This window comes from Dipodomys ordii, unplaced genomic scaffold (genome assembly GCF_000151885.1).
Source record: "Dipodomys ordii isolate 6190 unplaced genomic scaffold, Dord_2.0 Scaffold145, whole genome shotgun sequence".
In the NCBI taxonomy this organism is placed as follows: domain Eukaryota; kingdom Metazoa; phylum Chordata; class Mammalia; order Rodentia; family Heteromyidae; genus Dipodomys; species Dipodomys ordii.
Window position 1 is genome coordinate 1,545,404 of NW_012267361.1, and position 26,418 is coordinate 1,571,821.

General features: G+C 34.2%; 1 protein-coding gene across 3 annotated transcripts in view; it reads right to left on the reverse strand.

Annotated features, from left to right (window-relative positions):
- Fstl5 (follistatin-like 5) overlaps window positions 1-26,418 on the reverse strand; it is a 790,918-nt gene that overhangs the window by 98,963 nt on the left and 665,537 nt on the right. For all 3 annotated transcript variants that reach the window (XM_013031832.1, XM_013031833.1, XM_013031834.1), the window contains 2 exons: window positions 24,822-24,940; window positions 4,581-4,730 (listed from right to left, as the gene is read on the reverse strand). In XM_013031832.1, coding sequence (XP_012887286.1) covers window positions 4,581-4,730; window positions 24,822-24,940 — 269 coding nt within the window. The remainder of the gene's footprint in view (window positions 1-4,580; window positions 4,731-24,821; window positions 24,941-26,418) is intronic.

Consider the following 26,418-nt stretch of genomic DNA (forward strand, 5'->3'; position numbering starts at 1 on the left):
ACTTTCCCAATGGAAAGGCCCTGTCTTTAATATCTGTTTACCAATGTAGAATAAGAGAAAAATAATGGATAGGGAAACAAAAGTTTGAAACTTTTAAATTTTACAGAAATAACTTTATACTTAGAAGAGTTTGGAACACTGTGTTAGTCCACTTGCCTCACTATATTTGTCTCTGATCATAAGCATCAATCATCAATCATCACAAACCTTCAGTGCTTGGAGGTCAATGTTGATTTTGTACAACCTGATTGTGTGCAAGCTTTTCCGGGACCCCAGGCAGAACTAACTGGCAGATCTGGTAGTGGGAATAAGTCAGTGCTTCTGTGGCAAAGTTGTAATTAACACCTTCCTCAGGAGCTAGAATTACAGATGTGGTCTACTGGCACCTGATGCAAGTAATATTTCTTAAGACTTAATTTACAGCCTTGCATCTGGCCATTTTTACAAATATTTTATTGTTTCTAAATAGTTTATTGTATCCTTACTAATTGGTAGGTGAGAGTTTACCAATATATCTTTCATTAAATGCATAGTAGTAATATTGTTCAAGTCAAATGCCATTAGTTTTTACTTGACATATAAAAATTAATTTTGTTTCCACAGTTTGATTAAATGATCTCAATTTTTCCCCAGTTTTTCACTAATCATTTTAAGTGAATGTATAAATTTAAACCTAGTAAGTTTATTTATCTTGTGTTAAGCAACTGAGGACTTTCTGACTAAGGCTACTTGTCCTATGGCTTTTGCCAGTTTTTATTCCCATAACTTTTTAGGTAGAAATTAAGTTGCATACTCTCAGAATGCAAAACTTAGGTTGTTTTTCTTTTCTTTTGTTGTTTTGTTTTTAGTTTTGAAACATTTTAATTTTTTTGTATTTGTATAGGTCTCATTTTTATATAACTTAGTTGATGCTTTCTAAAGCAACTTCCAGTAGGCTTACAAAATAAACTTTGGGCCATTCAAAATACAAAAAGAGGAAGTTTCAAGGAGTTGTCATTTTGATCATATCAATTATCTCTTATAGTAGCAGGTCAATAATTGCAGTATAGTATAATAAGAAAACTCATTCATGTATTTTATTATATTTTTTTCTGGTAGCTTCCTTTACGTTATCAGTTTTCTTTATCTAGTACCATGTATCTTGAAGCATAACTTCTAGTTTATATTTCATTTTCTTTTGCTCTTTCCTCTGCACTATTAGTGACTGCTTATTTTTTTCATTCTGTTGTCATTTTTGTTGAAACTGATGTTTCATATATCCCATAGTGTGTATGTGTGTGAGTGTGTGTGTGTGTGTGTGTGTGCACCAGTCCTGAGGTTTTGATACAAGGCCTGAGTGTTTCAGGCTCACATTCTATCACTTGAGGCAAAGATTCACTTCTGAATTTTTAGTGGCTAGTTGGAGATAAGTGTCTCAGAGAATTTGCTGGCGGAGCTGGCTTTAAACCATGATCTTCTGATCTCAATCTCAGTAGTAGCTAGGATTACAGGCCTAAGCTACTAGCTCCAGGCTGCCATAGTATTTTTTATTTTATTTTTTTAATCTCTTTAATTTTCAGGTGACATAGTTTGCCTTTATTTTCAATTTTCAGAAGTCATTCAAGATTTTTTTGTTAAATAATGAGAGTAAAATTATGCAAAAATGTAATTAATTTATAAATTTTAAAAAAGTCATATCTCTTTAATTTTATCAAAGGATTAATAGCAGTTCCGGTTCAAATTTTGGCACATTTTTATAAGATTAACTGTTGATATTCATATATGCTGTTTTGAAATATTAATGGATATAGAAATTTGGAAAACCATCTTGAACATCCAAGCACATGCACAAACATGTAAATGATATAGAAAGTTTGTTCTTACAGTTCAACACCTATACTTACAAACAAAATTTCTAACTTTTGAGCACCAAATAAAGCATGCAAATACATAACTATACTAATCAGAATCATCCATATCTGAAGTAACTATTACAATGGTTTGATTAATGTACAATATATTTAAATACACTTGATTTTAGCTATTTGTGTAAATTTTTCTGTGAAATCTGCACTATCATAGAACTTCTTTTTGAGGAAGTAGAAGACAAGGTTTCCATAAGCTTCAGGTCATAAGTTTTACTCAATTGATTAAAGTAAATGTGTCATATATATGTTTTTTTTTTTTTTTGTCGGTCGTGGGGCTTGAACTCTGGGCCTGGGCGCTGTCCCTCAGCTCTTCAGCTCAAGGCCAGCGCTCTACTACTTGAGCCACAGCGCCACTTCCGGTTTTCTGGTGGTTTATTGGAGATAGGAGCCTCATGGTCTCTCCTGCCCGGGCTGGCTTTGAACCGCGATCCTCAGATCTCAGCCTCCTGAGTAGCTAGGATTACAGGCGTGAGCCACCAGCGCCCGGCCATATATATGTTTATATTCAATTTGAAGGCATGTTATTTAAAATCTATTGTTGATTTATGAATATTTAACTCCTAGGCAAAAATGGAATAACATGTGCCTGACTCCAACTTCCCTCAGACTTCATAATCTGTAAAAAGGTAGAATTTCTACACTTGAGGATTATTTTAAGCAGCAAAAAATACCAAGAAGAAGTTATAAAAGTACTTCAGCTAGGAAGATGTTTGTCCAGCAACAAGTTTTTATTGTTCTGCAAATATTCATGAATTATTCTAAATTGCCTTGACTATTGCTTCTTGTCAGTAATTTTATACAAGTTGATGAATATGCAATCTATGTCTTGTAGAAATAAAAAATACTAATATTAACACAAGATATATGAAATAAGAAAATTTGCCATCACAATGTGGGCTATAGATGGACAGAGTCAAATAATGATTGTTGCACATTTCAATGTTTCAAAATTTATCAATATTTGCATATGGTGATAAAATATGCATCACTATTATTTTTAGATAGGTAGCATTGAAATGAGTAACATACATTATTTAAACAGTAAGATCTTAAGGATAATCTACTAAAATAATGCCCAATGTACAAAATTTAAGTGATAAGCTAAGTTGAACAATCTGCATGATTGTGATTATATCAGAATGTACCAGAACATAATTTATGTGATTTAACAATGTACTAAGTCTTATGCATTTTCTAGTATTTCAAAGGTATAATAAGCATTTACTTAAAAATGCACTTTATGGGATCATTACATAGCATTTGAACCTTTTATTATCAATACTTTTATTAATTTTAGATTTGACTTCATTTTCTGGAGGTGGAAGTCTATGAATAATAATTGATGTTAGTTTTTCCCACTTTCACATATCTAATAGGTGATATCTATTCAGTAGCTGTAAGTCTCAGTTTAAACTGAGCTTAAACACCTGTCTTATTATACTTGAGACATATATCTAATTTTATACTTCTGGCAAGGAGCTTGATGTTTTTGAACTATATGTCTATAATTTTCACTGGCCTATTTTGTGATAAAATCGAACTGAAACAAACCCAGTCAGAAACCACTAGCCTCAAAATCTAATTCCAAATAGATGAAATATACAATAATATTTATCATTATGATAGATGTGTGAACATAAAAACTGAACACATATGAGGACAATTTAAATATGAGGCTCTTGGCATTTTTTTTGGTAGAATAAATATTCATACTTTTATCTTCATTGCTCTGATCAGTCTTACAATAAAAACTGAAATATTAGATTCATTAGGAAAGTTTTAACATCACAGGGACCAGAGCAGAAGCTTTTATTATTTTAATAAGATACCTAACACACATTTTAACCAGTAATAAATAAATGATAAAATGGGTAGAAGAATGATGATGAGTGAATGAATGCATGAATTCCTAAGAAGTTGATAAATAAAAGACTCAACTTCAAATTTCTTTGTACTTTCTGAAGTTTAGTCAGGAATCAGGATCAGACGACCAATTTCAAACAATATTGACTCAAAACATTTTCTGCAAATGTAAGAAATGGAATGGCTTGGTTCCACTTTCTCTGAGAAACTTTCATATATTTACTTCTGATTGTGTAATGATATTAGACACATCTTCTTTTGGAAAAGGCCTTATACTTGTCGGCAAGCACAGTGTTGCTGTTCTAACTCTCCAGCTGTTATACACTAGGTTTTTTTTTTTTTTTTTTTTTAGGTTAAGGTCCAAATTTCGTCTGGGCTATATACCTGAGCTGCAAGTAGGCTTTATTAAGGCTAATCGTAGTCTCTGGAGTCACAGATGCATGCTATTTGAATTCAGTTTTCTAGTTGGCCTGGCACCACAATAGTCCTAATAGCTTCCCATATATGGCGAGCATGTGCCACTGTAATTTCATATCATTTGAGAAAGGATCCTGAATACTTTTCTTCCTGGGCTAGGTTTTAAACCATTATCTTGTTCTCAGCTTTCCAAGTAGCTAGGCTTATATGAGAGAGCCATTCTTGGTGCTTGGCTCTTAGGAATATCTTAAATGCACTCTGACTGGACCATTTCTTTCTTGGAACAGAAGAATTAAGTGCAAAGTTGAGTTTTGTACATAAGTAATCATGTTAAAATGTAATCAATACAAATATCATTTAAATTTCACTTTCAAAAGTAGCAATTATTCCTACCTGAACTACTTTCTGGGACTGTACATCAACAATCAGGACTCTGTCCAAAGTTGGCTGAGCAACATAAATGAACTTGTCTTTGATGTTAACAGCTGAGGCCCACACACACCTTGGAACCTCATCATTCTCCAGTTTGGGACACACTTCATCCTGAAATTTAAGAAATAGAAAATAAATTAATCTATTACATTGAGATGTAAGTGTTAAGCCGGGCGCTGGTGGCTCACGCCTTTAATCCTAGCTACTCAGGAGGCTGAGATCTGAGGATCGTGGTTCAAAGCCAGCCAGGGCAGGAGAGACCGTGAGACTCCTATCTCCAATAAACCACCAGAAAACCGGAAGCGGCACTGTGGCTCAAGTGGTAGAGCGCTGGCCTTGAGCTGAAGAGCTGAGGGACAGCACCCAGGCCCAGAGTTCAAGCCCCACAACCGACAAAAAAAAAAAAAAAGATGTAAGTGTTACAATATAATAGGTAAAATTAATGCTTGGTGCTTTATTATGTTTTATCAAATATTATATATGTGTCTATATCAAATTATATATATATAGTTAAATAAGACAGTATGGGAAGTCGACTTATCCATATTAAACTACATTAAATATTATTGAAAATCAATATGGATAAAATTCTTGAAAGATAAAATTCAGGTCCCTAAATTATAATTTACTGATGAAATGCAGTCTTTTCACTTTTTTCAACCAGTTCATTTTCAACTACTACATTTTACTTCAAACTGTCCAGCATCTTTAATAGAAAAAAAGTTACATAAGAATATGTCCAGAACTTTTCAAAGCATTAGTAGCAGACCCCATGACACAGGAATGGTTTGGTTAAAAGTCACCAAATCCTCTGAAAATTATAGCTGTCTTACACTTTTGATGACTCAAAAGTAGTGGGATCCTATAGAAAAGTTGCTCACAGTGGTTATTTTATTTTTCAATTTGTTATCAAGGTCAAATTTTATGAAATATTTTAATCAGCCTGAAGATTTTTACCTTGCTCCTTTATCTTAGAACTGCTATTTATTGTGTAGTCTATGTCAGATGGTCTATAAGACTTCTGTTTCCTTCCTTGCTCCCTCTTGCAATAAATGCCTGTTGAAGGGACTTACAAGGTTTTGTGATTCATGTTGGAAAAAATTATAATTAAAAGAACATGAAAAGTACCACTTAAGATCATGGTTTATATTTTACTGTTTTTGTTTTGTTCACTAATATTCTTTGTTTGTTAATTAGAAAAGACACTAAGAAAACAGATTTATTTAGCTCTACATAAATTTAACAGTGTATGTAAATAGGCGTTTATCTAATAATATAATGATTTGTAATTACCTCATTGTTCAGTTTGATTTGTTTTAAGTCTGATTATTAATTCTAATATTTATTTTCTTTGATTTTCACATTAACTATTGCTTCAAGATAAATTAGCATAATTCACTTCTACTTTTCATATTAAAACATTATTAGTTCAATGGAGGTCCTATTTACTATGTGTGCTTAATAAAAATGACACAAAATCAATAACATTTTCATTATCAACATCACTAACCATTCACTTTTTTAGTTAAAGATGTTATCAATATGTCATACTATATTTGACATTACATAGTATTTATATTGAATGTACTTCTCGGGCTGGACAGCCATGATAGATGGCTTTCCTGTTGGCATTCAGTTTTGGAAAACAGTTTAAACAAAAGAATATTTGAAATGAAATAGCTGTGATCTGGTATTTACACTTTTCTATATCAGATCTTTTTCAATGAGAAGACCTGGAAACATCCATTGAATTCTAAGGTGTCTTTCAGGACTGTGAGATTTACATCACATCACTGGTCTTTCTTTTTACTTACTTATTTTTATTTTTTTGCTTAAAATAATAAATGTGTCTTATTATCATATTTTCTGTGAATCAGAAGATATTAAACAGTCTTTTTAAACAAAGCAATTAGAAAATATTATACAAAAAGATCTGACTGTGATGTGTACACACATGGGTTTCCTGTCCCTGATTAGATTCACCCTGTGTCACTCATCATCATCCTCCTTTTAAAAATAATTTCAGCAGTTTTCAGTTCTATTTTCACACATGTGGATGAAATAGTCCATCCTCACCCTCTCTTTTTTTCTTTCTTCCTTTGCATGGGTACCCAATCACAAACAGAATCTGTTTTATATACTTGTTATTTATTTTTACGGACTAGATTCTTCATATAAGAAATTATGTAGTATTTGCTTTTCTCAGTCTGGCTCATTTCACTTAGCATGTGGATCTCTGCCATATTCCTGAAGATGGCATAATTTAATTTTCCATTATGGCTCAATATATGCTGTTGACAATTCTGTTCCTTAGAAAGAACAGCAAAATCCCTGAATTCTAAGCCCTCATTGTGGGAAATGATTCAGCTTACTCTGGAGTTATGAAATGAGCTCCATGCCAATTAGGGATCCCCATGGCAGCCGTAGGAGACAGAAAACCTCCTTAGGCAACTGCTAAGAACACAGAATAGTCCTGAAATTTCATTGGCCACTTCCCACTGAAACTATTTTGCAATGGCAACTTTTCCTTAGAAGCCAGCCGAATGACTTCAAAAGGAGTCTGTTGTCTCAGAAAAAAAAAAAAAAAGAAAAACAACTATAGAAAATCTGCACTTGAGAAGCATGAACAGGTGAGAAAAAAGTAAGATTTGTGGTTGATGACAGGCTCTGAATTTGTTTACAAGTTCTTGCTGTTGCATAAAATCTCCTGACTATACCTGACAAAATAGTGAAAAGTGTGAATGACCCACAGTAGCTGTCAAATAGACAACCACTGAACCAGGAAATATTTCCACCCCTATTTTTGCTACAAAACTATTCAAACATAAAATAAACTTGTCTGCAGGAAATTATTTTGCATTTCTATACTGCCCTCCTAAGACATTTCTGATCAGACTTAGAATCCCTTTTACGAAACCATTGAAAGTTTTCTGACATTCACTCAAAATATCCTTTGCTTTGCTTTAAGTTGATGGCCTATTAAGTCTCATTTTATACTAGCTCTCTTATTTTTTAAAAAATGAACACCAAGATAAGTATTCAAATGTTATTTTTTCTTTCATGCGACTTTTTCGAACATATTTATAAGATGATTTTTGTTGCTTTGTATGTCCCTCCCCTACAGTATAAGCCCTGCTTTCACTGTATTTGATATTGGCATAATTTGTGGAGGGGAAGGGAAAAAAACACATCATTTAAATAGGGATACCGGTGGACCCATTGCAACAATGAGATGTACAAGTCGTTATGTCAAAAATGAACTTTACAACTTTGGTGGGAGGGTGGGGGAGGACTGAGAGATGGGAAGGGATGGGAAGGGGAAACAAGGAGGAGGTAATATTGCTTGATAAGAAATGTACTCATTATCTTGCCATGTAATTTGTAACCCCTCTGTAAGGTATTTTCACAATTAAAAAAAAATCACAGACCAGATAAGATGATGTTAAGCAAAATGAACCCCAAGATAGGGACCCAAGTGTTTTTTTCTTTCTTGCTATTGTTTCTAATGTATTTATAATGAACCACATGACTTTTTCCCTTTGGATGTTCCTCCCCCATGGTATAACCCCTGTTTTCACTGTATTTGATGTCGGTGCCCTGCATCTTGTATATACACTTCTCTAGCTTGGGGACGGGAAGGGAAAAAGCAAAATGCTTAAATAAGGATACAGGTTGACCCATTGTAACAATAAGATGTACAAGACACTATGTTGAAAAGGAACTTTACAATTTAGGCAGGGAGGGAGGAGGGGGAATTGGGGGAATGTAGTTGTGGAGGGGGAGGGAAGAGAGGGTAGGGAAAAACAGAGGAGGTAACAATGCTCGACAGGAAATGTACTCATTACTTTGCTCATGTAACTGTAACCCCTCTGTACAGTATATTTACAGTAAAAACGTATTTAAAAATATTTATTTCTGTGGGTAGTAATTGTAGAGAAATGTTCACATGCATCATGAATCTACGGAGAAAATTGAAGACATACACTACTGGAGATAAAAAATGAGATTAATATAATACATACTAATGAGAATCAGCGTCAACAATAATAAGACAATAATCCTAAGGCCGATTTAGAAAGTATTTCCACTGGATCATTTCCATGCAAAATCAGATATTAACAGCTCCAAAATTATAATGGACTCCAAGGGATATTACCATTGATGGTGCAACTGAAATTTTCGATTAAAATAGTAGCAATTTTAGCTGAATTGTAAAACCTAATTAAGACATAGAGAGTTATTCACTTGTCCTCTAGTAGAGCTTTGCCATTCTGATTTATTTTTTATACTGACTGCCCATTAAAATGCTTTGCCCTCAGTTCTCCAAATTACAGTATTTTCTTCCTCGTCCTATTCATACCTCTCAGAGCACATCCTGCAGCCACAAAACTATAAATGCTATTTATATTTACATCTCTACTTTCCTTACATTCACAGTGACCATCCCTCAATCTTTTAATGACTCTTTCTAATTGTACAAATACTCATGATTCTCTGCTCTCAGAAAGATGACTTTGTTATGCATTCAAGAAGCCAAACATGAACCTTGTTATCAACTTAAGAAAAAAAAGTATTGCCGGGTGCTGGTGACTCACGCTTGTAATCCTAGATACTCAGGAGGCTGAAATCTGAGGATCGCGGTTCAAAGCCAGCCAGGGCAGGAGAGACCGTGAGACTCCTATCTCCAATAAACCACTAGAAAACTGGAAGTGGCGCTGTATCCCAAATGGTAGAGCGCTCCCCTTGAGCTGAAGAGCTGAGGGACAGCGCCCAGGCCCAGAGTTCAAGCCCCAAGACCGACAAAAAAAAAAAAGTATTAAACAACTTTAACTGCAGTTCATCTGTTTTCTCTTCCTGTCATGGCCTAATTTTCTTCAGAATTTTGAAATGCTTTCTAGAAACTTTTGTGCTGTTTTCTGATTTCCACTCTAAACTGATCATACTTCACACTGGAATTTGTTATAACATCTCTTTTAGAACAGATGTTCCAAGTCATCAGCAGTCTCAGAATGTATAAGTATGCACCAATTAGGATTCTCCAAAACTATGTTTGGAAATAAAGCATGACTAGAGCAGGGTGCCTCTTTGCTCTATCAGTTGCCCATTAATGAATGGGCAATTTCATATAGGTATGTAACACAAAATTTGTTTTCTGTTTGCTTATCATTTCCACTGCTTTGCATTGTTTCAAGAACTTGATATCTTGTGAAATGTTCTTTTATTTATGCAAAGCAGAGATCAACAAATGAGACCCCCAAACTTTTCAGTTACTACCAACAGAGGAACTGCTCTGACAGCATTGGATTCTGTTTGGTGAAGAAACATAAAAATATGCAGAGCTATTAACACCAATTTATCTTCTTCAGATCATTCTACTATTTATTTTGAGAATATTCAGGAAGTAACAATATATTCTGTATAGTTAAATCATAGAAAATAAATAAAAAGAAGAAAATGTAGGAAATGTAAATAACGTTTGAAATTCAGATTTATAAAATAAAGCTTATTGAAACAGAGCTATTCTTATTCATATAAATTCCCTAAAAAGCTTACTACCTGGCTATTGGCAGAAAGTATGTTTCTTTCTTTTTTTTTTTTTGTTCAGGTAAGGGGTAGGTTTATTCAGTAGACCTGCTGGGAATGAGAGAGAGAGCTGAGAAAGAGAGGGAAGAGAGAGGAACGAGCTAGAGCAGAGAGAAAGCAGAGAGAGCTAGAAAGGAGCAGCAAGAGAGAGCAGGGAGAGCTAGAAAAAAACCAGGAGAGAGCCAAGAGAGCTAGAAAAGAGCAGTGAGAGAGGTAAGAACAGCAGCACTCACGTGGTATTCATGTAGGGGTAGGTTTATTCAGCAGACCTGCTGGGACCAGACAAGGTTGGCACTCCCTGTGGCTGGGAAAGGCCTGGGAATGAGAGAGAGCTGGGAAAGAGAGGAAAGAGCTAGAAAAGAGTAGAAAGAGAGCAGAAAAGAACAGAGAGAGAAGAAAGTATGTTTCTTATCCCTAATTTAGCATAAATATTTCTCCTGTTTACTATTTAAATTCTCTTGGTTAAATTTTTTCTGACTGTGATGGCTTCTTCATTTTCTGTTCCCTAATTGTCCATTCAGCAATGTCAAGGTTCATTTTTTTTCTGCCACATTTCTTTTATCTCAAATGTCATTAAAGGCCTCTAATGGCATGCATGCTGTTTGCCTAATGACTACTATAATCTAATGGCACCCAGAGATGAGTCCCTGGCCAAGTCTTCACCCAGAGTTCTTTTTACCTTACAGAAAAACAAAAGAATGAGTCAACCATGCTCCTTTTCCTTTCATGCCAACAAGATTGTAGAAAATTGCTTTCTGCTTTCCACACCTTCTTTTAGTGATTCTATTCTAATGCACTTCTTGTGTAAAAATATAACTCAATGAATAAATTAAGCATTACACAAAATACATATGTTATTTTTCAATTAATGTTCTATATTCTAACTTAAACTTTTAGCTATTTTATAAGCACAATGATATTCTATAGCTATGGAAAACATACTACACATTTTATTAATCAAATTAATTTCAGTCTACAGTTAACCTCATCTGCCTAAAGCATCCTTATTGTCAGGTGGTTTTACTGCTTTTTCTCTTGTCCAAACTTTTGTAGAATTTATATATTGTGTATTTAATTATATACTCTTTGGCATTTAATTATATATTATTATAATTCCACTTTCAATGATATTTGTAGTTCTATACTTGCTAAATTTAGTGAGATATATAATTGCCATAGTGAGTACATGCTGAAATCAGAAATCAGATGATAGTAAGAAAATGCAAGTCAAGAGGTGTACATAAACTCTGAACCCAGGTTGTTACAGAATATGCTGTCATTTGAGTCATTAAGAAATTCAAGTCTAATAAACCGACTTAACTCTCCAATTAAGCAACATAGACTATTTGGATTTAAAAGCAAGATCCTTCTATCTGCTGCCTTCAGGAATCACATTTTGACCATAAAAACAAACCCATTTTCAATGTGAAAGGCTGGAACAAAATCTACCAAGCAACAGCCCCATAAACAGGAAAGAGTTGCAATCCTAATATCGGGTAAAATAGACTTCAAATTGAAATTAGTGAGAAGAGATAAAGAAGGTCACTACATACTAATGAAGGGATCCTCCTTCAGGAGGATATTACAATTCTAAATATCTATTCACCAAACAGGGGAGCACCCAAATTAATCCAAGAAACACTACTTTCCCTCAAACCCCACATAGATCCAAAGACATTAATTGTTGGAGACTTTAATACACCACAATCCCCACTATAGAGATCAACTTGGCAAAAACTCAACAGAGAAACCATAGAACTAAACAACTGCATAGATCAACTAGATTTAACAGACATCTAGAACATATGTATATTCTTAATACACATTTTTCTCAGCAGCACATGGAACATTTTCCAAAATAGATCAAATTTTAGGACACAAATGAAACTTATCCAAATTCAGAAATATGGAAGTTATACCTTGCATTCTTTCAGACCACAAGGAATAAAATTAGAACTCAACACCAAAAGCCACCAAAGAAATTCCTGTAACATATGGAGGCTGAACAACACACTGCTGAATCATGAGTGGGTCATGGAAGAGATTAGAAAGGAAATTCAAATGTTCATGATATTCAACCAAAATGGACACACAGATTACCAGCTCCTCTGGGACACAGCAAAGGCAGTGCTCAGAGGCAAGTTTATAGCTCTGAGTCCCTACATCAACCAATTGGAGAGATCTGAATCCAAAAATTTAATGAGACAATCTGAACCTCCTTGAAAAAGAGCAGCAAGATAAACCCCAATCCAGTAGATGGAAAGAAATAATTAAAATTAAATCAGAATTAGAATCCAAAAAAACCATAGAAAAAATCAACAAAACAAAAAGTTGGTTCTTAAAAAAAATTAACAAAATTGACAGTGCTTAGCAAATCGTATCAGAAAAAGAAGAGAACACACCCAAATAAATAATCTCAGAGATGAGAATGGAAACAACATCACAGGGGAAAAAAAAAACAAGATTCACAACATTATAAGGGAATATTTCTCAAACCTTTAAGCTAATAAGTTTGAGAACTTGGCAGAAATGGACCTATTCCTAGCAAATATGGACAGGCTGAAACTAAGTCAAGATGAGTCAAACCATCTTAACCGGCCTATATCAAGCATTAAAATAGAAACAGCAATAAGAGACCTCCCATCTAAGAAAAGCCTAGGACCAGATGATTTCACAGCGAAATGTTATGTGGCCGTCAAAGCAGAGCTCACTCCAATACTCCTCCAACTCTTCAATGAAATTGAAAGAGAAAGTTCACTACCTAACTCATTCTATGAAGCCATCATAACCCTCATCCCAAAACCAGGTAGGGATCATCAAAGAAAGAGAATTATACACCCATTCCTTTGATGAACATTGATACAAAACTTCTGAATAAAATTTTGGCCAATCGACTTCAACAATTCATCCAAAAAATCATACACCACGATCAAACAGGATTAATTTCAGGGATGCAAAGCTGGCTCAATATATGCAAATGAATTAATATAGTTCATCACATCAACAGGAGCAAGGATAAGAACCGCATGGTTATCACAATAGATGCAGAAAAAGCATTTGACAAAATCCAACACCGCTTTATTATGAAGGGTCTGAAAAAATTAGGAATACATGGAACATTCCTCAATACAATAAAGGCTGTATATGACAAACCTACAGCCAGCATTATACTATTATACTTAATGGTGAAAAAGTAAAGCCATTTCCTCTTATCTCAGGAACAAGACAAGGATGTCCACTCTCTCCACTTCTCAAGAAGACAAGATGCAAACATAAAGGGGATCCAAATAGGGAAAGAAGAAGTAAAACTCTCCCTGTTTGCAGATGACATGATGTTGTATTTAAAGAATCCCACAGATTCCACTTCCAAATTACTCAAGCTGATTCAAAACTTTGGCAAAGTAGCTGGGTAGAAAATTAACCCTCAAAAATCATTGGCTCTTCTGTATGCCAACAATAAGAAAAGTGTGGCTGAAATTAGGAAAGCAACTCCATTTGTAATAGCCCCACAAAAAAAATAAAATACCTAGGAATTAACCAAAGACGTGAAGGACCTCTATAATGAAAACTTTAAAACCAGGAAAAGGAAATTAGAACAAAATTTAGAAAGTGGCAAAAACTCCCATGCTCCTGGATTGGAAAGATCAACATCATGAAAATGGCAATACTTCCCAAGGCTATCTACAAATTCAATGAAATACCTATCAATATTCCAACTTCATTCTTCAAGGAAATAGAAGAGGCAATCCAAAAATTCATATGGAACAATAAAAGACCCTGAATAGCAAAGATGATCCTCAACATAAAGAACACTGTCCAGCACTCTGGAGGAATATCAATACCAAATTTCAAACTCTACTATACACCTATAGTAATCAAAACAGTTTGGTACTGGCACAAGAACAGACCTCAGGACCAATGGAATAGAATTAAAATCCAAGGAATTAATCTACAGACCTATAGCCATCTAATCTTCAATAAGAGAGCTAAAAACATAGAATGGAAGAAAGACAGCCTCTTCAGTAAATGGTGCTGGCAAAATTGGTTAACTACTTGTAGAAAACTAAACCTAGATCCTTCTATATTACCCTGTACCAGAATCAACTCCAAAAGGATCAAAGACCTCGGAGTCAAAGCAGACACTCTGAAAACATTACAGGATGGAATAGGAGAAACCCTAGGTCTTCTTGGTACAGATTGTACCTTTCCTAATAGAGAACCAGAAACACAACAAATCAAAGAAAGATTGGACAAAAGGGATTGAATGAAATTTCAGAGCTTTTGCATGGCAAAGGATATAGCTAGCAACATCAATAGAAAGCCTGTGGATTGGGAGAAGATCTTCACTAGCCATACAATGGACAAGGGTCTTATATCTAAAATATACCTTGAACTCAAAAAAATTAAATCCCCCAACAACAATTCTTCAAAGAAACAACTGCCCAATAAATAAGTGGGCTAAAGACTTAAAGAGAAACTTCTCTGAAGAGGAAAGAAGGATGGTCAATAGACACATGAAGAAATGCTCAACCTCCCTAGCCATAAAAGAAAAGCAAATCAAAACAACATTGAGATACCACCTCATCCCAGTTAGAATGGCTATAATCAAGAACTCTAATAACAACAGATGCTGGAGGGGATGTGGACAGAAGGGAACCTTACTGCATTGTTGGTGGGAGTATAAACTTGTTCAACCACTTTGGAAAGCAGTATGGAGGTTCTTCAAAAGGCTTCACATAGAGCTCCCCTATGACCCAGCAATCCCACTTTTGGGCATTTACCCAAATGCTCACAAACAAACCACACTAAAGCTACCAGCACGACTATGTTTATTGCAGCATCATTTACCATAGCTAAGATATGGAACTAACCCAGATACCCCTCAGTAGATGAATGGATCAAGAAAATGTGGTATATATACACAATGGAATTCTATGCCGCCATCAGAAAGAATGACATTACCCCATTTGTAAGTAAATGGAAAGACTTGGAAAAAAAATATATTAAGTGAAGTAAGCTAGGCCCAAAGAAACATAGGTCCCATGGTTTCCCTTATTTGCAATAATTTGTATATGTCTAAGTCAAGCTGAAAAGGTCAGATAAGCTGATGTTAGGGAAATGAACTCTAAGATATATATTCAAATGTTTTTTTTTCTTTCATGTGATTGTTTCTAACACATTTGTAAGATTATTTCTTTGTTGCTTTGTATGTCCCTCCCCCACGGTATAACCCCTACTTTCACTGTATTTGATGTTGGTATAATTTTGGAGGGGACGGGAAAAAACAAATTGTTTTAATTGGAATACAGGTGGAACCATTGCAACAATGTGATGTACAAGTCGTTATGTCCAAAACAAACTTTACAGCTTTGGTGGGGGGGGAGGAGGATTGGATGCGGGGCATGGGGAGGATGGGAAGGGATAGGGAAACAAAGGAGGAGGCTACAATGCTTGATAAGAAATGTACTCAGCTGGGCGCTGGTGGCTCATGCCTGTAATCCTAGCTACTCAGGAGGCTGAGATCTGAGGATTGCGGTTCAAGGCCAGCCTGGGCAAGAGAGACCATGAGACTCCTATCTCCAATAAACCAGCAGAAAACCGGAACTGTAGCTCAAGTGGTAGAGCGCTGGCCTTGAGCTGAAGAGCTGAGGGACAGCGCCCAGGCCCAGAGTTCAAGCCCCACGGCCGACCAAAAAAAAAGGAATGTACACCTTATCTTGCCCATGTAATTGTAATCCCTCTGTACTGTATTTTCATAATAAAAATGTATTTAAAAAAAGATATTCAACTCTAGAGTAGCATTGACACAAAAAGCTATTGGCCAATAGGAGCCTATTGGTCCATCTTTAGTTATCAAGCTAAAAATAACAGAAATATTGCAAAAAAAAACCCCACTATCTAAAACCTTTTCTAGCAACTTCACTTTCCTCAGTATCCATATATGTTATTAGTAGACTTACTTTCTTGAGCAGGATTTAGAGTCATCAAAGTGTTGTTGGATTTGTCTAGAAATTTTCATGTGGTATTACTACCTACTAGCTTCAAAAATGTAAACTAAGGGCTGGAAATATGGCTTGGTGGTACAGTGCTTGCCTACCATGCATGCAGCCCTGGATTCGATTTCTCACTACCACATAAAAAATATAGAAAAAGCTGAAGTTTCACTGTGGCTCCAGTGGTAGAGTGATAGCCTTGAGCAAAATAAGCTCAGGGACAATGCCTAGTCCTGAGTTCAAGTCCCAGGACTGACAAAAAAGTGTAAACTAAAACAAACCAAAGATATGAGTTTAAAGAGAACTGATAACACTTTGTTTGGGAGATTTCACTTTTCTTTCAATTTTTATTTCATTTATTATATACACAGATTGATGTAAACAAAAAATGACTATTGGTACCAGATATAGCTGTATATAGCTCCAATCTCATGCACTTTAGCAAAGGAAAAAATTACAACTCCAAGTTCAGTGCCAGCAAAGTCAGGAAAACACTATCTCAAAATCAAAATTAAAATCAAAATAAGCTCAATTGACAGAGAGCTTTCCTAGCATTCAGGTTCAACCTCAAGTACCACAATAACGTCATCATCACAATCACCATAAAAAACAATACTAAAAATTAGCCTAGACCACTTATCTCTGTGTTTTCAAATATAACAAAACTTAGTCATGCTTTTGAGAATATATTTAGATTAAACTCATTTTCTCTGCTTGGAAACATAGAAAGATGATTAGTTAATGTTAGTTAATATAACCAGATATGTAGAATAGAATTCAACATGAAACTACCCCAGATAAGAAACCACCAGCTCCAGTCTGATCTATTCCTGTCTCCTTGTGTGAGAAAACAGAGATGTTCTTCCTTTTTATGTCTCCCTACTTTACTAAAACATATCCTTGCTGAACCTTAAAAAGTGAAAAGTATATTATCATTTTTATACAATTTTATTGTATTTTAATACAATTTTTATACAATATGAATATCATTTTTATACAATTCAAGAGTGAAAATAATTTTTTCAATGAATTCTTATTCAGTTTGTCAATAGTAAGCAATATTTTCAATGAAGAGCAATAATCTCTTTTTATTGGATCAGAGTATTTAGTTTTAGATTACTAAAATATTTTTAGGGGTATGTGGAAACATATCTATAGATTTGAACATATATATATATATATATATACATTAGATCTGATATTTATTATAATCTTGCTTTGTAAGATTAAAAACTTTTAAATTGTGGATACACATATACACACACACATACACACACAAACACAAACAGGTATACTTTTCCAGAGCTGGAGATATAAACCATAGCCTCATACAAGCTAGACTTTCTATTAGTAAGATATACACAAGACTCTCAAGATAATTTCTTTATTCACTCATTTTTCTAAAATAAAATAATACCCTGAATTTAATCAATTTTTGATTGAGATCACTAAATATGATTCAAACAATACAGTGCTTTCTAGATGAAGACCAGTGATAACTGATGTTGCCAGCCATGTGCCCTATTCCATGCAGCATCTGTTGACATGACAGAAACGTAGCAGATTAAGGTTTGTTATTACAGTCACATATGTTGTAGTGTGATTTTGATTTTGGAATCACTAGTATAAAGACTACATTCTGGAAATGCTTATCTTTTCTTTAAAACAATAAGAGTACAGTAAGAGCAGAGCCAATGGCTCTGAGAAGTTAGCAAATTGAGGCCTACACATCACATAGATATAAACTGAGATTAGTTGTGTTTACTTGCACTTTTAAGCCTTGCACTTTTCGGTAAAGTACATATAATGATATCACTTGTCACATACAGTTATTGTGATGATTAAACAAAATCTTGTTTGTAAAATTCAAGAAACCAATAAAATTGTTTCATGAAAATGACTTTAATCTACATAGCTTTAATCCAAATTTTGTTGTCAATTTTTGCTATTTGCTTGGTGAAAAAATTTCTGTGTGTATGTAGAATACATGCTAAGTACAGTATGATTATTCTACATGCATAAGTCAGGGAGATGTTATGAACCTCTTTCACTGGAAACTCTGAGTTGACTTTCCTCATTATGTCAGGTAGAAGATAAGATGAAATTGAAATTCTGGCAATTTGATTCATAAAAGGAAAAAAGTCAGTTATATACTTATGACTATATTTCAATGCAAAATATTCTACCAGTATATAAAGTACAAGATTAGATGATGGTGTCCTGGTCACACAACCCGTGTAAAGTGCTGGATTATAACTGAGAGTGAGGTAAGGAGCTAGAAGCTCTAAAAAGCAGAGATTTAGACACTTAATATCTACTGGGAAAAGCTGGGAGATCCAAGTGACTATCAAGGCCAAAGGTTTCATATTAGGTCTTCAAACCAGTATATAATATTTGAGGAAAGGTTTTAGAATTGAAGCCAACATGGAAATACTGATAAAAATTCATACAGTTACAGTTTTCAATCAGTAAATAAAATATATTAAAACTTAGTGATAATAATTTCTTTAAAACTGTATGTTTAGTGAAGGGCTGGTGGGTCATGCCTGTAATCCAATCTACTCAGAAAACTGAAATCTGAGGAACATAGTAAGAAGCCAGCCCAGGAAATAGAGTCTTATCTCCACTAAACTACCTAAAAAGCCAGAAGTAGCCATGGCTTAAATGTTTGAGTGCTAGCCTTAAGCAAAAAAAGCTCAGGAGCAACACGCAGGCCAAACATAATTGATTAAATTATCAGTTTTATTTTACAAAATGAATTAGTAATCATTAAAAAAACTGCTTAGAATTTAAATGACATTTATGTTTTTTTCATATTCATTAGAATTTATGAAGTATAATCCCTACATACAAACCAAAATATGGACACATACTAATCACCATGATAAAAATTATATACATTTCAAAATTGTTGTTTCTCTCTTAAATATTTAAGCTGCTATTTTACTGCTCATTAGGATTTATTTTTCTCTATTTTTTCCACTGATTTTCAAAATTAGAGTATTAATGATGGATTGGAAAATTGTAGCACTATCTTTAGCTCTTCTTGGAGTTACACAACACAGCAGTATCACCAGCTATGTTATGCATTTATTTCTAAACTTCAGAAAACAAAGACTATAGCAACCATAGTTTTCATATGTAAATCCACAGTTAAAACTAACACAAAGTTACATCATTACTCAGGAATTAAAATAGACACATAAATTCTATATGCTGAAGTACATAGCTCATAATGAGTTGATATGCAGTTATTTTTATATTGGACTTGTAGCAGTTTTCAGATAGAACATAAAGTATTCATTTCAATTTACATTTAAGTAGAGCACAAAATATGAAAATTGCATCTATTCACGAGGTTCATATGATGTATTAATCACATCAAACATGTCCTCACAATTTTAAATTCTTTGTGGTGAACGCTCTTAACTCCCAGCTTTTTGAAACATACATCATCACTGCTCTCTATAGTCAGCATGTGGTGCATTGTTAAACTTCTTAGGCCTATTTAAATATTACTTGGTACCAATTAGTCAACTTTTCTATGGCCTTTTGTGGAGGGATCTCTGGGGTTTACCAGACAGCTAGGTTGAGGCCCCAGTCCAGGCTACACCCTACCCCCTGACTTAGTGCAGGCTGCACATGGCCGGAAACACACGCCCCTGGGCACACCAGTGAGGCCAATGTGATCAGGGACGAAGGGTGTTGGTTGCTTTCTCCCTGTGGAAGAGACCCATGGAAGTCCTGCCCCTCCAAATCCTCTAACCTCAGAAAGAGTGTGTGTATGCATGACATTGGCTAAAGGTTGCATTAAAAGGCCTGCCTATTTGCTGAGAGTTTTGCAAGCATCAGAATACTTCTGATTAAATGCTGTGCTGTACATAAGCTTGTGCACTACGTAATAAAGTTAGATCTGCACCTCGAGTCTGCTCTCCGGAGACTGTGAAGAGCTAAAGTAACTCCATTTTAAGATCAAACCTCCTGAGCTGTGCTGCCCTCAGAGTAACCCCCAAAGAGAAAAATAGTCCTCAGAAAAACCGCAGGTTGCTGTCAACCCTGCCCAGCCTTAAGGAACAGAACAGCTGCCTACGTGTTCCATCAGAAAAAGGGAAGTGTGGTCAGGGTGGACTTAAGCTCCCTAAACTTGTGAACTTGCTTGTGTGGAAATTCACTGAACTTGTGAACTTGTTTAATAATATAAAAGCTGTGCTGATTCTATGCTCGGGGCCTCTTAGCTTCATCAGTTACCGAGTGTGTGGAGGACCAAGCTTGAGCTTGCAATAAACGACTCTGCTGTTTGCATTGATTGTGTTCTCTGGTGGTCTGTGAGGGGGCATCCGAAAACTGGGCACTTTTTGAGTTACATGAGATCAACTTTTCATTTTGAACACATGATTGGAATCATATGTTACTTCTCTTTTTGAGCCTTACTTACTTCACTATCATGAGGCTAATATAAATGAGATTGCTTTTCTAATTTCTTCCTTGGCATGTTCATTGTTAATGCATAGAAAATCAACAGTTTTAAATTCTTACTTACCTATGTTAATGCTTGAATACCAACACCAGTAAAATACAAATGACTTTGTTATTTGTAATATGTGTAGAATGAAATTTTATGTGTGTGTAAGTGGGTTCTTATTCATTAAAAAATATATTGGATTGACTTTTGGTCACATTCATCTAAAAATGTGGCTGTTTTATCAATAATCTTTAGGAGACATCTTCATTTGTTGTTTTAGATACCAACACTGGACCTAATTAAGAGGTCACTATGTCATTCCATACTAATGCAGTCATACACTTTACAGACTTTGCCTTGACCTACTGCTTAATTCTAAGCTCACATGCTGAATTCTAAAAGAGACACAACCTGAGAATTGTAAAACAGTATGAATTTTAATGAAACATTAGAAGGCCTCTTGAAATCTAGGACTTCACAGACCAAGTTCATAAATTTATTTCTTTTGAAATCTACAGAATAGCTTTTAAAAAAATACTTAGAATAGCTTACATTACTCTCTTTAGGAAACTCTTGGCAGGATATCACTGCAAACAGAGAGGGATAAAGGCTTACATTTTCATCCCTCTCTTACTATAAGCAAAGCCATGTTTGCATCTCTATTCACAGAGGAAGAATAGGTGAGAAAATATTCGGGAAAATATGCTCATGTTTTCCCCAATATACAGAGTGTGGATTCAAAAGTTTGCTCAATGGATCTGTAAGGAAATGGATTGTCCACATCCAATAGAAGATCTGGTGCTTTAACCAATGGTTTTGTGGACCATGCTTTGAAATGTAATAATTATATTAGAAAAAGAATAAATATTGAACACGGAAATTTGACTTGTTGTTAAGTAATGTTAAGGATGCATTGCAGAAGTAAGGGGAACTGATTGCCTATGAAATCCTATGTATAACTGGGAAAATTGTAACAAAAGTCCTACCTAGCAAAAACACAACAAAAATAAAAGAAAATGGATTTGAGTGAATCAATATCTCAATACCTTAGTATTCTGTACAGTAGGAACAATCCATTTACATGTAGAAAACTATTCTTGAAGAGCATTAATACTCTGTTTACACAGGAAATCTACATTTAAATTTTGAAATTCCCCAGATAGAATACAGATATTTTAGAGATTCATATCAGACTTCTTGCACAGAGAATACTTAGTTGAGTTCTAAAGTTCATAATTGTTTCTGAACTTTGGTGTTGTACTACTTGGTGTTAAAACCAGTATTACAACATTCTGGTTCCATATATTGGGTACAACATGGGTGATTAAAAAATATTCAGATTTCTATAAAAATTACACAATGGAGATGGAAAGATAGCACAGGCCTATAATAACAACCACATGGAAGGTGAAGGCAAGAGGATCACAATTCTAGGCTGGCCTGGGCAAAAGAAAAGCTATCAAAAACAAGCTGGGTATAGTAACATACACTGTGATTATAGCTTAATATGAACAGAAGAATTGAATTACAAGGTCTACCTAGGTAAGAAGAATGAGACCCTCTTTGAAAGTTAACCAAAAAAAAAAGAGGTTTGGGTTACTGCTGAAGTCATAGAGCACCAACCTAGCAAATGTAAGGCCATGAATTCATATTAGACTTTTTGTACACTCCACACTTAGTTCAGGTCTACAGTTCAGAATTGTTTCCATTAGAGTTAAAAGCAGTAGTACAACTTTCAGGTTATAATAGGAAATGGAGATAGAAGAGGATGTAAAAGCTGGCTATATGAACCCTCAGCCAGTAACTTTTAAAAGTTTAAATCTTAACCCAATCTGACACAACCCAAACTAAAATTTAGAGCAAGCAAACAGTATCTTCTGAGAGACGTAATAAAGATTCCAAGTTTACCAGTGGGTCTTTTTGTTTTTTGGCTTTTTTTTTTGTTGGCCATGGGACTAGAACTCTGGGCCTGGGCACTGTGCTTCAGCTCTTCAGCTCAAGGTGAGCACTCTACCACTTGAGCCACAGTGCCCACTTCTGGCTTTTTCTGTTATGTGGTGCTGAGGAATCAAACCCAGGGCCTCATGAATGCAAGGCAAGCACTCTACCACTGAGCCACCTTCCCAGCCCTGTTTACCAGTGGTTTAACTAAAATTTGCTGATCAGAAAGTTAGGCTGAGAATTGCATCTTAATGTCTTAATGCAGACAGTATATTTGAAAAAAATGCTACTCTTCAATCTTTTCCATGGGAAATAAACCCCTAATGACTCATTTCTACTACTAGTACTCAATAAGTTTATCTTCCTAGATCAGATAAACTAGCTTGTTATTGTTTATACTAGAAACTCAACTTTCCTTTTGAACTCCAACAAAAGTTCTAAACACGTGATCTTACCTTAATAGACACTTGAGGCTATATAATCATAAACATGGCTTCCTGATAAGAGTAAGACAATTAATTTTATACCTCATTCATGTTTTCATGAAAATACATTAAGTGAATCTAGGCAAATTGTAAATATAAAAGAATGACATCAAATGTTTATTTAATTCACAGCAAAATCATTTTACAGAAGAGTGTTTCAGGTTCTACAGAGCCAGTAATTTTGTGATGGCTAGACATGCTTTAGCTATTATCAGAGAATGTGAAACTTCCCTAACTAACACTAAGATGACTTGTGCAATCTTTTCTACTTATTATAAAGGGTAAGCCATGTTTATGATTTTACTCATGTTTGTTACACAAATAGGTGAATATGAAATACCTTATGAAAAATTGATTTATTTTTCCTAAAGCTTTAAAATCAAGACAAAATGGTATATACAATTTAAATGTTTCTATACCAGAAAATAAGTTTACTTAACCATAGTTGAAGTATATAAATGGAAATAAAAGTGATTTCATTTACTGTATGCAATAATGGATATAGTGAATTAAATGCTGTGTTTGAACAAGAAAACACAAGGATGGGTTTGTCTCACAGAATGTCCTGAAGGCATCTGGTTTACCTTCCTTACTCTCTAATGACTTTCCTCCATTTATTCTAGGACTTGCATTCTAGATAGAAACAAGTGCATAAACAGCAGCACTGGCCACCACCAGGCAGGAAAGAGGAACTGACAATAACAGATCTAAAGTATTACATTAAACATTTTTCTTTTGTGTCATATTCCATAGCTATTATATTTTAAATATGAGTTTCCAGAAAGGATTCATTAACACTTCCTTATATGTACTCTCATTTAGGATGTGAGTGTATGTCTGAACTTGAGTAGGACTTCATGATCACATAAGTCATTTTAATATTATATATTTAGATGCAGATATGTCCAATTGTAGCTGTAGACAGATAATCATAGCAACACAAAGATTCATAGATCATCACGACTATGTAAATATATCAGAAAATTGTGCTATTCTAAATTTGATATCCAAGTAACACACATGAAAATCTTTATGATAAAACTGAGTTAAACCAAATAAATACAGGAATTTATATTTTTCCAATGTAAATTGAAATCTTCCAATCCATTCAAAAAGAATAAGAAGAGGATATAATAAATCATCCAATATACACAACTTCCAAAGTTATTTACATATAATTGTTTTTAATTTCATTGTGATATCTATAAATTATGTTATTTTATTTATTTTTTTTTGGGGGGGGTCCGGTCGTGGAGTCTGAACTCTGGGCCTGGACACTGGTCCCTCAGCTCTTCAGCTCAAGGCTAGCACTCTACCATTTGAGTCACAGCGCCACTTCCAGCTTTTTTCTTTTTGCTTATGTAGTGCTGAGGAATCGAACCCAGGGCCTCATGCTTGCAAGGCAAGCGCTCTACCACTGAGCCACCTTCCCAGCCCAATTATGTTATTTTAAATTAAAATCACTAAGAAATATTTATTGCACCTTCTGTTTGTCCTTCAATATTCACTTCCATCAAATTCATTTTAGTATAAATACATAGTTAGAAAGCACAATGTCATTTAACTTTTCCTTCAGTTATAACACTTTCATGAAGTAACAACCGTTATCATAGATTTAATGTTTTTTTAATTCCAACACAAACTTCATAGATGTATATATTTTATTATACTTCCAAAATGCAATTCAACTTAACAAAATTGTTATACAGAATTGCAAGGGAAGTTTTCAGATACTTACTTGAAATCCAAGGAGCTTTTCACTAGGCTTAATGTGCCTTTGAAATTCACATTCTACGGGTTGTATCACTTTGATTCCATCTTCATAAAAAACATAGAACATGTTCCCAATTCCAAGACCTTAGAAATAAAAAAAACATTCCAAAGTTCACAGTAGAATTATCAGAAATCTTTACAAAATAACTCAATGCCTCTCCCCTACCTGCAGTGCATTAGATGAGTTTGAATGTATAATGTGAACAAGGCAAACCCTGCAAGACTTTTCCAGCTGCTTTCTCATTCTATGCACATATCTTTATTCTTACTGATCAGTGCTTTCTTTAATATAACTATAAACTATAACTCTATATTTATATAACTATAAAAGAATTACAACTCTTCCACACATAGATTGTTAGAAACCTGCCCGACTTTATGTAGGTGTTAGTTAAAGAGTAAAAAAATTGCAGAAGAATGAAATTCACTCCATTATTTTCTTGTGAAATTACTGTGGAAAATTTAACTCCATTCTCAGTGCAGTTTACTTTATATAAAGATATAGATGTCAGAGAATATGTATTTTTTCAAAACTAAATTTTGTCAAGATCATCCTACATAAAGGACAAACATAGTTGTTAAGCTGGCAATTTTGAGTCTATTTCCACAGTTTAAAATGAATTAAAGGTCTTAGAATAATCTAAGTGTAATGATTTTAATCCTACTTTAACGTTTGCACTTTATATCCAGTATATAACATCTCAAAAATTCAGCTTCCTTATTTTGTATATCCATTTTAATGGATATAAGAGCTGGGATAGTAACAATTGCACTATGGAAGGTCTAGCCTAGAGAGTTTCACATACCCATGCCCACAAGTCAGTTTACTGTTTCTAACTGTTCCAGTATGCTCAGCTTCTTGCTGTCTTCATTTTCCAATCCTTGCTTGCTTTAGCTTCTTTATCAAAGTCAAGTGATGCATTCAGATTTCTTCAATCATATCTTATATAACTCGTTAATAGAAATTTTGGTATTTTGCAAAACTAAACAATTATTGCTTAACATATTTAAATGTTAAACACTTATACAGAGAAGCATGATTTATTTAAATTAAAAACACTCACAGCAATTTTTGAATCAGTAAATTAATTTTTCAGTTAAGACTATCAGCAAAATCTAGATAAAAGTAATGTTAAGTGCCAAATAAATATTTGCTGGTTTATAAAAGTATTTATTTCTTGACCTTATGTCATATTTAAGCTTTTTTTCTCCTAGTGATTTTATTTATTTAGGCTGTATTTTTCAACTCTTTATGATTTGGTTTCAAACTTAATATCTCATTATTAGCACTTACACATAGTGTATATGACCTTTTATTTAGAGATAATGAAGTTAATTTAGTTTATAATACAAATACTTTTTTAAAGAATATTGACTGTTTTACACTTATTTTATAAATAATTTGTACTCCTCAGTTTTAAGAAATGCAATCTTTTTCTTTAATTATGTATTGCATTTCCAGAAATAGGATCTTCTTCTTCTTCTTCTTCTTCTTCTTCTTCTTCTTCTTCTTCTTCTTCTTCTTCTTCTTCTTCTTCTTCTTCTTCTTCTTCTTCTTCTTC